The sequence below is a fragment of the Ictidomys tridecemlineatus genome, chromosome 2 (assembly GCF_052094955.1).
Source record: "Ictidomys tridecemlineatus isolate mIctTri1 chromosome 2, mIctTri1.hap1, whole genome shotgun sequence".
NCBI classification, from domain to species: domain Eukaryota; kingdom Metazoa; phylum Chordata; class Mammalia; order Rodentia; family Sciuridae; genus Ictidomys; species Ictidomys tridecemlineatus.
In genome coordinates this window covers 55,661,906-55,675,342 of record NC_135478.1, presented here as the reverse complement: position 1 = coordinate 55,675,342, position 13,437 = coordinate 55,661,906, and the positions used below count along the sequence as shown (strand labels likewise).

The window sequence follows — 13,437 nt, the reverse complement described above, 5'->3', positions numbered from 1 at the left end:
CCCCAGACCCTCACTCTAGAGATCTTACCATAGTTTTAATTTGGTTTTGTCTCCTCTTCTCAAAGAGTAGACACATTTTCCTGCTTATTGTGATATCTCTGCCACCCACCACAATGACAGGCACATGATAGTTCCCTGTAAATTATTACTGAAAGAAATGAATGAATGCTCCCAAAGATGGATAATATCCAGAAGGGCATGTTCACAAATGATTTTTTTTTTTTTTTTTATAAATCATCGCCAGTTGAAGCTCACTGATGATAACCTGATAGTTTCTTAAGTCAAAACAAGGTGTTCTTTTTGTTTGTTTGTTTCTTTGATTGTTGGGGGTATGAGGGATTAAACTCAGGGCACTCAACCTCTGAGCCCCATCCCCAGCCCTATTTTGTATTTTATTTAGAGACAGGGTCTCACTGAGTGGCTTAGGGCCTCGCTAAGTTGCTGAGGCTGGCTTTGAACTTGCGATCCTCCTGCCTCAGCCTCCAGAGCTGCTGGGATTATAGGTGCACACCACAAGGTGTTTAAATTCCTGTTTGTTCCTTAATAATGGATCCACTCATTCATTCATTCATTCATTCATTCAAGAAATATTTGTTACCTAACATGTACCAGGAAACTCCCCTGGGCACTGAGCATGCCCTGGTAGTGAGAATAGACTCAACGTCTGTTGTCCCCATTTGGAACTTCCAGCAGAGGGGAACAGCCACCTACATTGCAGTTGGGGCAACTTTATGTGTGAAAGGACTTTTGTGTGCTCTGCTGCGATCTCAGTAATAAAGTGTTTTATTGTCAGCATGAGGAGGCGTGGAATGGAAAGGTTTTACTCATTTTGCTTGCTGAAGTCAGCGAGAACATTTCACCTGTACTATTTCTGAATCATTTGACTTTTAAAACTTTTCTAGAAAGAAACACCCCACCCAGTAGGCTCTGCCTCCCCACGATACTTCAGGGCATGCATCAAGCCCCCCTTCCTGGGTGTCAGGACTTAATTCATCTTTCTCTCCTCTTTGAAAGACTCTGAACTCATTGTCCCCCTTGCTCTCCGAGTGCCACCTCCCCGTCCCTTTTCAAGCAGCCGTATGACTTATAAGTGAAGGAATTCTTTAATTGTGCGTTTAATTGCCTCACTGATGAGTGGATTATTGGAGGATTAAAAGGACTCATATTGAAAAGTCTCACAGCTTCGTTGGCGGCAAATAAGGTCTGTAACAAGTGACTTCCCACTTGGGAACGTTGAGACCGCAAAGGTGTATTTCATCTTTTACAACCAATCAAGCCCTATTTTGACATTCGAGGAAATGAGCCGTATAATTATTTTGCCAATATCAGCTCTTACTGTTCTGTGATTCGCGTTGAGGTCACACTTTCTGGCCAAGTCAATGAAATGAGCCGCTGTGCAGGTAAGGTCACGATCAAGTGATGGGGTTGCTGCTGTTTTGTTTTTTAATTTTCTGTGGGGAGCTTCTGTCTTGGTGTTGGTGTCTGAATTTTTCTTTCTCTCTTTTCTGTCTCATTCCTGCTATTCCTTTGGAGAAGAAGGGGTACACACCGAGGAGCTGGACAGTGAACTAGGTAAACCCTCTGCTTGCCTTGCCTGCCTGCAGCTGATGTCGCATGATTGATTACCCTGCATGATTTTATAAACTGCATGTTCTATTTTTTTTTTAAATACTAGGGATTAAACTCAGGGGCCCTCACCCACTGAGCCCCATCCCCAGCCCTATTTTGTATTTTATTTAGAGACAGGGTCTCACTGAGTTGCTGAGGGCCTCGCTAAGTTGCTGAGGCTGGCTTTGAACTCACATCCTCCTGCCTCAGCCTCTAGAACCAAGGGATGACAGGCTTTCACCACTGCGACTGGTGAAGGGTTTTGTTTTTAAGGATGTTCAATGCATTGTCCTCTGATCATCGTGGTAGGAATGGCTTAAGGTTCAACGTTAAATTTCAATTTGGTGATTAGATAATTGAAAAAGACAGGGCTGGGTTCTCCACATACAAAACAATTGTGTTGATCATCTGTGGAACCAATTTCTCTCCTTCTTGCTACCTCAGTGCTCTCTGTGAGTGGCCACTGGGGATCACACAGCTGTGTGCGGAGCAAACCTTAGTTGCTTCTAGGGAAGTTCAGATGGTGAAGTTTCCAGAAGGAGCTTTCCGTGTTTCTCCCTGGGCCACTGTAAGGGTCTTAAAGACCTCTAAAAGATGAGTTTTAATGGTGCATGATTCCCTTCTCCTTGTCACAGCCGGAATTCTGGGAGGTGGGTGGTGCAGGGATGGAGGCGTCTCTGTGGTCCGACCAGACCGCCTGGTTCCCCTGCTTACTGCCTCTGTGACCTCCGCCGATAACCAGAATTGCCCGGTACCTGACCCCACTTCTGTTTGCTTCCTTTTTATCAAAATGTATAAATGGGGGCTAAAAGAAGAGCTCTTGGAGATTTACTGAAAATGCATTTCTATGTATGTCACTGTGATCAACTCCTGGTGCAATTGCTAGTTTTATTATTATCTAATTCTCAGGGGATTTATCAATACTTCTTACAGCATTTTTTCCTTTTAACAAAAGTCAAGGAAGGAGTGTGTTCTGTCTTGCAGAAGTAGCCTGGATGTGTTTTAGTCTTGTTTGGTTTTTTAGTTAGTTTTTTTTTTTTTTTTTTTAATTGTACCAGGAATTGAACCCAGGGGCACTCAACCACTGAGCCCCATCCCCAGCCCTATTTTGTATTTTACTGAGTTGCTGAGGGCCTCCCTAGTTGCTGAGGCTGGCTTTGAACTCATGATCCTCCTGCCTCAGCCTCCTGAGCCCCTGGGATGACGGGCGTGCCTCACCGCGCCTGGTCTAGACGTGTTCTTTTAGGCAGGGTTTTCGCAGCATGGCCCTTGGATTTTGCCTGCTTCTGTACTGTGTAACTCCTGGTCTGTGCACGTGTGCAGACACACCCTTGGCCTTTTCTGTTGCATGTGCCCTGGAGTCTGTTGACAAGCTCTTGGCCCATTTTCTCAATGACAGGGTCCTAATTTCAAACAGAAGCATCTGTCAGGATTTCAGTGAGTGGTGTGATTATTCCAGATGTGCCAAGGAAACCTCAATCTCTCTAATCTGCCCCGAGTGGTACAGGCGGATGGCTGAGGTGCTGGACACAGATCATTTGGTTATGAAGTTGTCATTTCTGAGCTCTGTTGTTGGAGTTGGGTCAGTAGCTCCATTATGCACCTTTTGTTTGCTTAACTTATCTACATCTTCTGCAGAAGTCTTCCCAGAATGAAAAACAGAGCCTTCTTTTGTAATTAGAGGGTTTTCTTGCGTTGAAAGCAACTAGGAAAGGTACAGACAAGAAAACCGAGTTCCCCTCCCCGACAAAATTAAGGCACCGTTTTGAAATTCATCTTTGATCTGGAACACGATTTTCCAGGTGTACCCTGACAGATCTCTTGAAAGGAGCATAGAACATTACACTACTCAATATTTACTCCTGAAATGAAAAATGATATTGCGTGAAATTTTCAGAGGCAGGAATAGCAAGCAGGTGGGCTACAGGAATCCATCCTGGTCCTGTGTGCTTTCCGGTGGTAGATGCTGTTTGTTGGATATTTGCTGAGGTCCCTCCTGTGCTAAGTGTTTTCCAAGCATCCTCCTTTAATCCATGGTTGACCTTTGATGTGAACCCAGAAGAAAGGTTATGGTTCAGAGATGTTAAGTAACCAGCCCAAGGCCACAGAGCAAAAGAGCTAAGTGGAATTTAAGGTTAAATGCCAGATCTGGAAGTGCCAGAAAGACCTCAGTGTTCTTTAGTCTCCATAATGAGTTTTATGGTCTTGTCAGTGGTTAGATATGGTAGGGTAGGGGCTCAGAAATCTTCAGTGCTTATTAAAAAAAAAAAAAGCTATAATAGAATGTATAATATTCTGGGCTTAAATATTTCCTGCCATTTTTAGTTTTTTTAGAACCAAATGGCAATTCTAGGACAAACATTTTCTTTTCTTTTTTTTTTTTTTTTAATTGATGACCCACTTCTATTTTAAGCATTGGGAGACTAATTCCTATTATTAAGTTAATCACCACATTTGGAAGTGAGAAATCTATCTTTTCAATTCAAAAGGAGTTTTAACTTGAAGAACTGGAAAATTTCTGGAGTTGATCCATCTGTTCCAGAAGTTTTAAAATCAGCCAATATCCAGAATTGCCCGTTAACTGACCCCACTCCTGAACTCTGGAATATTAATAGGTTATTGATGGGGCAACAGACCAAGATCCAGGAGTGGCTTTTCTTGTTCCCTTTTCAATTCTCCATCAAATCATATGACCTGTCTGCTTGGGTGGGCAGTGAGCTTGTGTTTATCTTCATGTCGCTGTTGTCTGACATATCCTCGAGTAAACAGTCGGCACTCAATAAATGTTTATCTGCTTAATAGTTGAGTGTAGTCAATGCATAATATCTTTCCCATTGTATCTAAGCAGGTCAAATATTTCAGGTTTCAGATTTTGAAAAGCAGTCTGGTTCTGTTAATGATCACCAGGCTCCCCGCTCTCTGACCCATCTTCTACCCCATACAAATGTCTGACTTTGCGCCAATTTGCATTGTTTTAATTTTCAATTTTCTAACTCTTTGGAAATATTTTCCTGGTTCGTTTTCATTTAAATGGTCATTTCCAGCTTAGTAAAGGGAAACTGTTTCCCAGGTGTTTGATTTGCATCAACCCCTGAGACTTGGTTTATAAAAATGCCAAGTTGTATCAACATCTGCAAATTGGACCTGTCTTGAATTTTAGTAGCTTATGTCTCCTGAATTCAAATACTTTGTTAGGGGGCATTGGGGGGTTGAACTCAAGGTTACTCAACCATTGGGTCATATCCCCAGCCCTGTTTTGTATTGGATTTAGAGAAAGGGTCTCACTGAGTTGCTTCGCTCCTTGCTGTTGCTGAGGCTGGCTTTGAACTTTTGATCCTCCTGCCTGAGCCTCAGAATCACTGGGATGACAGGTGTGGGCCACTGCACCTGGCTATTCACCACCTTCTAAAAAGCCTGTTGAATCTTGTTTTGTTTTTAATTAGAAAAAGAAGGGGAGGGATACCTGTCTCCTTGTTTGCAAACAAATAACACATGGATCAAAAACCATGAAGTTCTCGTTTCTCCATGTGCAGGCAAATGTGAGCCAGATGTAAACGTTGAGCGGTCTTGAGTGTGCTTGGGGGTGCACTCACACCTTCCTCTCATTCTGAAACTGTGGGTGGCACGTGTGGGTCCTCACGGAGGTCCTAGTCATCATTGGAAAATAGGGACCATATGATTCCCTGGATTTTTAGAAAATCGATTTCAAAATGCATGGCATTTCAAGAGTGCACCGTGCACCATTCAAACAGTTCCTTCTAGTTCCTTCCAGGAACCATGATCCACTTGGGAGTCTGGCTTAATACAAGCTTGCTTTGGCAGCGTGTATGACGGTGGCTTGAAAAGGAGTTGAATGATGGCAGCGCTCTCTAAAAAGGTGGTGTCACCACATAAAATGCCACCTCATTGTTTTTTTCCACCAAGTACGACAATCCGGTGCGAGGGGTTTTCCCACAATAGATTCTTGTCACAGAGGGCGCTATTTCCTGATTAATGAAATTCCAAACTAAGATCTGAAACCTTTCCAAGTCATGGTTGAGTCTTTGAAAATCACGAATGTCCCCCAAAGCCATTTTCCTACCATATTTAAGGAAATGATATCTTCCCCCATAGGTAGTCAGTTTTATTTACTTATTTACTTATTATTATTGTCACTATTATTTTTTGGAGGATGTACAAGGAGCGCATTTCCAGGCTTTTTGGATACTTTTCTATTTAGAGACAGGGCCTTCCTAAATTCCTTAGGGCCTCACTAAGTGGCTGAGGCTGGCTTTGAACTCGCGATCCTCCTGCCTCAGCCTCCCGAGTCGCTGCCATCACAGGTGTGCGCCGCGGTGCCCGGGTGTGTTACTTTTTTATAGGTGAAGTGCTGGGGAAGATGGACTGGCCCAAACACAGAGACAGAGTGAGCTGTGTGTGTAGTTGAAACACCCTCCTTCATACTGGCATTTTTATTTACTCAGTAGCTTTTTAATTAGGAACATGGAGAAAAATAAGATGCAGATTTAATTTTCTTCCAGAGAAAGGGAAACAGTTCTGTTGAACTGAAGAAATGAAAAGAAAGCATTAATTTTCATCTGTTTTTGCCCGTGTGCTAAGGTAGCCTGGAAACCAAACAAGAAAACAGTAAATATTTCGCGTAGCGTGCAAGGCAAGTTTTCACTATTTCCATTAAAAACGAATTTAATAGTTGGTTTAAAATAAAAGGCAGCTGGGACAGCATTTTCTCAAGTTTTATTTTCTTGCGTAAAATACCAGTAGATAAAGAGTTGTTCTTCATGAGAAAAGTGCACTCAAGAAATAAAAGGAGTATGTACTTCTTTTTGGTTAGGATATACAGTTTTAATTGGGTTCAAAGACTTCTTTTTTTGGGGGGGGGTGGGTACCAGGGATTGAACTCAAGGGCACTCGACCACTGAGCCCCATCCCCAGCCCTGTTTTACATTTTATTTAGAGACAGGGTCTCACTGAGTTGCTTAGCACTTTGCTTTTTCTGAGGCTGGCTTTGAACTCGGGATCCTCCTGCCTCAGCCTCCTGAGCTGCTGGGATGACAGGTGTGCACCATCATGCCCCGCAGGGGTTTAAGGCCTTCTTATGAGACCTTTTCTTTTTCTTTTTATCTTTCTTTCTTTCTTTTTGGCCTAACTCAGTTGTCGATGGTCCTCAGGCTCTTCAAGAATCTGTTCTTCTTGTTCTAAATATTCTTTTATATTTCAGAACTGCCTGCTGGTTGGGAAAAGATCGAAGATCCTGTCTATGGTGTCTACTATGTAGAGTAAGTGGCTCTTCTTGTGTAGGCTTCTGCTAAGCGGAGCTGCCCGCTAATTATGATATTAATTTCATACTGAGAATGCGTATGTCTGTTTTAATGAATGAGAAGATAATTCCGTGCATCCAAAGATAGTAAATCCCATTATTAAATTCAGGAGGGCAGGATCCACGCATCTTCAACCATTTCACAAAGGCTGAACAGAGTCCTGGCAAATGACAGGTATTTAATAAGTATCAGCTGAGGACATGGATTGAAAAAGTTGGGGCAAGGTTGTGGATCTTTGGGAGGAGGACCCACGTGGCCTACTTTTTGCCTTATATAGGCACTAAAAAAAAAAAAAAAACAATCACTGAAAATATACTCAAAGATTTGGGTGAATTTTTAATAACTTATGAAATGTTGCCAAGATTAAGAAGAAAGTAGAGACTAGGCTTCAGGATCTATGTGATCTGGGTGCTTTGGGGCTGTTTCCTTCCTGAGGACATTTCTTCTGGAAGTTTCAAAGCCTTATGGTGACCCCGTCACCCTGTGCCTTATCCCAGCATTGGGTACGCACTTGGTATTCATCAGAACCATCCACCCATAGGATGATCCCAAAGAAAATTAAAAAAAAAAAAAAAAAAAAAAAGGAGATATAATTTAAAAACCGCGCTGGCAATTTTGGGGCAGAAGAGAGGTCATTTCTCGGACCCTCCTAAAACTAGAATTTCCCCCTTTGTAAACCCCAGAGGTCGTCTTCCTTACAGATACAGTGTGAGCTCTGTGTTGTTGGAAGCTCATTTTGCTTTGCCTTTCAGTTAGCTTGTGCCTTGAGTAAGAAAAGGAACAGAGGAGAGTCATTTTGGTGGGTGAAGTGACTTGATTTTTTGAGGGGCAAGGAACGAGGTCATAGGATATCTGAAAAGCCCTGTGTGTGCTTACTGATGTACATTCCCACACAGCCTCTAAAACGAGGCCATGGCAGAAAACCGTGTGTGTGTGTGTGTGTGTGTGTGTGTGTGTGTGTGTGTGTGTGTGTGTTTGCCATGGTCTTATTCCTTACAACAGCCATCGAAATTGTCCTGGTCTTTGTCACTTTGAAAACATCACATCTGCTCAAGTTAGCTCTTATGTGCAGTCTCTCTGCCCAAGGGCTATACTTGGAATCCTGCCTCCTTGGGAACTGATCAAAATAGCTGACGATTGTTAGTTAGTAGATGTTCGTGAATTCTTTTCTTAGTTTTGCTGTTTAGGTGGATGGTCACGTGAACCCCACTGTCACTCGGCAGCTCTGGTATTACCTGTTCCAGACAACGTCACACATCCAATTTTATCTTTCAACTGTTTAATAATCTACTCCTTCGTTGGGATTTAAACAATTTCCTTGTCACGTGATAAGTCGGGTATTTAGTTCCAGTCAGTGGTTAGAATTCTGGGATTTGAAATCAAACACACTTGAGCTGGCATGTGTGGATACTGGGTCCTAACTATATTATATTAGGTGAATTATTCACTAATGAAAAGTTGACTTTCCTCATTGATAAAATCCTGTAGTCTCTCCCATTACTCGTAGTTTAGCTTCCTGTGTTTTCAGTTACCGAAAGTCTGCTATGTTCTGAAAATATTAAATGGAAAACTGCATAAATAAATCACTTAGGAAGTTTCAAATTGCAATTTGATTCAGCCATCCCACTCCATCAACCTTGGGACAGAAGAATCCCTCTGTCCAGTGTATCCACGCTCTATATACTACCTTCCAGTTACTCTATTCAGTAACTGTATCTGTTATCAACTGATTATCATGGTATCAGAGTGCTTGTTTTCAAATTAACCTTATTTTACTTAATAATGGCCCCAAACGCCCAAGAATAATGATGCTGTCAATTGGGGTACCCTCATGTGGAGCCAGAAGTGTTTTAAATGAAAAGGTGACAGTTCACAATTTAAGGGGAAAAAAAAATTACATGCTGAGGTTGGTAAGATCTCCCGTAAGTGACTGTTGTTAATCTTGTATGTAAAGGACCAAAACCCATAGTATACGTAGGGTTTCATGTGATCCCTGATTCCAGTCATCCAGGGGAGTCTGGAAAACAGATCCTTCAGGAACAAGAGGGTACTAGTGTGTGAATACGGGTAGGACTTGCCTCAAGGCATCTACTAAGTCTTTTCACCTAAAATACAGCGTCACCACCCACTTGGTGCAAGTAAGCAGCCTGCAATGGGAAGCTTTTTTTTATCTCCCCCTTTTCTGGGTGCATTGGACACTGGAGTCAAGCTCAGACCACCCTCTTTGTTCACTGCTAATCCAGGGATGGGCTTTCTGCTAGTGGGATACCCTTGTTCCAGCTGAAACCTGTTTGCCTTCCTCCCCAGCCACATCAACAGGAAGACTCAGTATGAGAACCCAGTTCTAGAAGCCAAACGGAAGAAGCAGCAGCAGCAACAGCAGCAGCAGCAGCAGCAGCAATCCCAGCAGCCGCCACCCCCAGAAGGTCAGCCTCTTCCCTGGAGGCTTTTTTACTCAAGCTGGGAATGTGGGGCAAAGCTGGGCACTGACGCCCCCTTGTGGTCAGAGCTGGCCTCGGTGATCAAGTGCTTCTACCTCACTAAGGAGCTGCTGCTAGACACTGCTCCCCAGAAACCAGGGGAGAGCTAACCGGGGAGCCCAGCTCAAAGGCACCCGCATCTCCACTTTAATTTAGAAGACAGAGAACTTTCTTGCTCCAGAAGCCTTGGCTTTGCAATCAGTGTCTTTTAGGTGATTTTACTTTCATTTAGGAGCACTGTATAAGAATCAGAAAGACCTGGTAATTTGGAGGGCTTTTTAAAATTAAAATTACCTCCCTTGTAAAAAAAAAAACAGGAACTCTTTAGGTGTGTAGATATTAAATTCTCTAATGCTCTCTGCCATCTTGTTCTCTATCTGAGAACAAGATGCAAAAAATTTTTCTAAGGATGCTGCATATGTTAACAAAAATCAGATAATTTTGTGGATATGTGCATGTCAGTGTCCTGTTTTTCTCACTTTTTATTTCTTGCTTTTGCTTCGAAGGTCTTTAAAGCAACCTTACCTAATATATATATATTTTTTTGAACAAGAAATTGAACCCAGGGTCACTTCACCACTGAGTCACACCCCCAGGCCTTTTTATAGTTTATTTTGAGACGGGGTCTTGTTAAGTTACTGAGGCTGGCTTTGAACTTGAGATCCTCCTGGCTCAGCCTCTTGAGCCTCTGGGATTATAGGCATGCCCCACCACACTGGCATGTTAGTCTTTTTTGATACATATGATCTCTCTTTTGTCTGTTCACCTCTAGTATTGTAATATAAAAACACCCCTAGGCAGTATATAACTGAATAGGCGTACCTGTGTGTCAGTAAAACTTTACTTATGGTTGCTGGAATTTGAACTTTGTATAATTTTCATGTGTCATAAAATATTCCTTTTCTTTATTTTTTTTTCAGCCATTTAAAAATCTAAAAACTTGCCCAGACATGTTGGTGCATACCTGTAATCCCAGCTGCTTGGGAGGCTGAGGCAGGAGGATCTTTAGGTCAAGGCCAGCCTCAGCAAGTTAGCAATTAGCAATACCCTGTCTCAAAATAAAAAAAAAAAAAAAAGAAAAAGTTCTGATGATGAGGAAAAAAAAGAATATTACTCTGTCTCAAAGACTGAATACAAAGAGACATTGGGTCCAGTCTGGGAAATGGGCGTGGTTTGCCAACTGCTGCCCAGAACCATGTAATTTTGACAGAGTGTAATGCGTATATGTATTTGCCAGGTTCAAAGTTCTCTAAGTCTCTTCTTTTTAAAAAGAATTTTTAAAATATTTTTTTTTCCTGAACTGGTGAAACTTGGCATGTTGGAAATGACCATTTGGGCGGTGGGGATCGATTGAATATAGAAACTGAGCTAGAAAGTAGCTGTGGTGCTTCTCAAGGGTCAGGGTGCCGTGGTGCACACCTGTCATCCCAGTGGCTCAGGAGGCTGAGGCAGGAGGATGTCGAGTTCAAAATCAGCCTCAGCAATTTAGTGAGACCCTAATCAACTCAGTAAGACTCTGTCTCTAAATAAAAGACAAAATTTGGCTGGGGATGTGGCTCAGAGGTCGAGGGACATAACAATACAACAGAGCCCACAGGTCCCATTTGGGTTTTAGAGATGACAGAAATCAGCACCTGAGCAAACTGTGGACATTCACCTTCATGCAGCTCATGACCTGAGAAACCCAGGCTGCAGCAGACCAGCCAAATTCTCATTCCCATCAAGAAAGTTCTCTCTTGGCCTGCTGCTTGTGGGTGATTCCCTGTCCTCACTGATATTTTTTTTTTAATTTAATCTCACTTTGGACTCTCCAGAGAGAATTGCAGTCTTTATTGGACATACCACAGTATTTTTCCCCCCAGACATCTTAAATGAGACACAGAGATCCTGAAATCCTTCCTATGGAGAGGTCAGACACCAGCTCCTTTCTCGTCTGAGCTCTGTCCTCCATTCTGTGGGTTTGCGCGTGATGAATGAGGAGGTGAGTTGTTTGGAAGCTGACCGTGCCTGTGGAGGGAAATGCAGGAAATCGTTTCTATTCTTTCTTGCAGAGTGGACAGAAGATCATTCATCCCTCGTGCCTCCTGTTATTCCAAACCACCCCCCAAGCAATCCGGAGCCAACCAGGGAAGCTCCACTTCAGGGTAAAATGTTTTTTTACAATCGTATCTTGGTTGCCACTCACAAAGTCTCATTTATAAAAGTCACTTTAAAAAGGGGGAATCTCGGCCAGGCGGTGATGCATGCCTATAATCCCAGCAACTCAGGAGGCTGAGGCAGGAGGGTCTCGAGTTCAAAGCCAGCCTCAGCAAAAGTGAGGCCCTAGCAACTCAGAGAGACCCTGTCTCTAAATAAAATATAAAATAGGGCTGGGGATGTGGCTCAGTGGTACAGGTGGCCCTGGGTTCAATCCCCGGTAATGCCCACCCCCTTCAACAAAAGTGGGCTTTTGTAATCTCCAAGTCTTTCCTTTGATACTACAAACCTTTAGTGAAAGCAAATCTAAATGTATTGTTAATCAGGCCATCAAAAATCAGGAACCTTTCTAAGTAGAGTTCTTCAGCCACTTGTAGTCCTCTAATAATAATGATGCCTTTTCAATGACCATTGAAATCCGCCTGCTCAACCTCAGCACTATTGATCGACTTTTGGGGTTCGGTGATTCTTTGGGCGGGGCCTTTCCTGTGCCTTCTGGATGCTCAGCGGCATTCGGGTCCCCTGTCCATTAGACATGAGGAGCTCACACCCCACCTCTTACCCCTCACCTTATGACAACCAAAAATGTCCCCAGACATTGCCAAATGTCCCCAGGGAACAAACCATCCTGGATTTGGAAATGGCTGAAATAGAACTATTAATATTTAATACCACGTCCAATAGGAGAAATTCAAAGCTCAGCCATAGATATTTTAAGATTCCAGTTAGCATATTTTGTTGTCATTGTCATTGTTGTTTGAACCCAGGGGTCCTTAACCACGGAGCCGCATCCCCAGCCTTTTAGGATATTTTATTTCGAGACAGAGTTGCTTTGTGCCTAAGTGGCTGAGGCTGGCTTTGAACTCGAGATCCTCCTGCCTCAGCCTCCTCAGCGGCTGGAGATATAGTCATGAGCCACCAGGCCTAGAGCATATTTGTTCTTGACTTAAGTTTTTTTTTTTCTGTAAACTTAAATCCTTTGGTATTATTATATTTTCTTACCCTGTTCTTGTTACCTTCGGGGTGTGTTTTATGCCTGGATGCATACTTATGCGTTTTTTCACCTCATGTCTGCAGGTCTTTCTTACTTTGATTCACAAAAAGTCTGCATGTCCTAGAGAGGACCATTTTTGACAATTGGAAACTCCCAAACCTAGCCACTCTTGGACCTCATTCCTCTTCCATGCTAAGAAAGGTTCCTGGTGCTTCTTGTTATTGTTGTTGTTTAATTTCTTTCACAAATGAAAAACAGAGCAAATGCCATGTTTGATAGGGTCGGGGAATATTGATGGTAAAGTAATATTAAAAATCCTGTAAAATATGTCTTCACTTCTACACTTTTTTTAACAAGATATAATTGTTAGTTATGAAAAGATAGGAAAAAAATCTCTTCTCTTATTTTGATCCCTCATTATAATTTTTTCAAGAAACAAATGGTCTCTCTGCTCGCCACCTTGTCACGAGGGCAGGGTTAGTGTCACTGTGTGTAAAGTGCTGTGCTCTGGCCTGAGTGCGCTCCTTGATGGTGATAACGGCTTTGACAAAGGCAGAACACCATCCGTAACAATGGATCCACCGGGTCAGCATGATAGTGGCTTTCTCAGTCCTCTTGACTTATGAGTTCCTTCTTTGAGTCTTGTCCCCTCAACTCGCCATCTGCCAGAGTCTCCTCTAAGATCCTGAAGCCTGTCCCCACCTGGGGACTGCAGAGGGTCTGCGTAGGCTTTACCCTGTGCAGTTCCTTCCCTCCCAGCCTTTGTGAAACCCTGTGTGTTTTAGGTCTTTAATCAATTCCCCTCCGATATTCACCCCCAACAGCCTCTACGTCTCACTCA

At 42.9% G+C, this 13,437-nt stretch overlaps 1 protein-coding gene across 24 annotated transcripts in view; it reads left to right on the top strand.

Moving 5' to 3' along the window:
- Nucleotides 1–13,437, top strand: part of Magi1 (membrane associated guanylate kinase, WW and PDZ domain containing 1) — a 595,279-nt gene that overhangs the window by 505,758 nt on the left and 76,084 nt on the right. For 14 of the 24 annotated variants that reach the window (XM_078038623.1, XM_078038620.1, XM_078038619.1 and 11 more), the window contains 4 exons: nucleotides 1,534–1,572; nucleotides 6,827–6,884; nucleotides 9,234–9,352; nucleotides 11,458–11,550. In XM_078038623.1, coding sequence (XP_077894749.1) covers nucleotides 1,534–1,572; nucleotides 6,827–6,884; nucleotides 9,234–9,352; nucleotides 11,458–11,550 — 309 coding nt within the window. The remainder of the gene's footprint in view (nucleotides 1–1,533; nucleotides 1,573–6,826; nucleotides 6,885–9,233; nucleotides 9,353–11,457; nucleotides 11,551–13,437) is intronic. The other 10 variants (XM_078038624.1, XM_078038618.1, XM_078038614.1 and 7 more) reach the window with 2 other exon arrangements.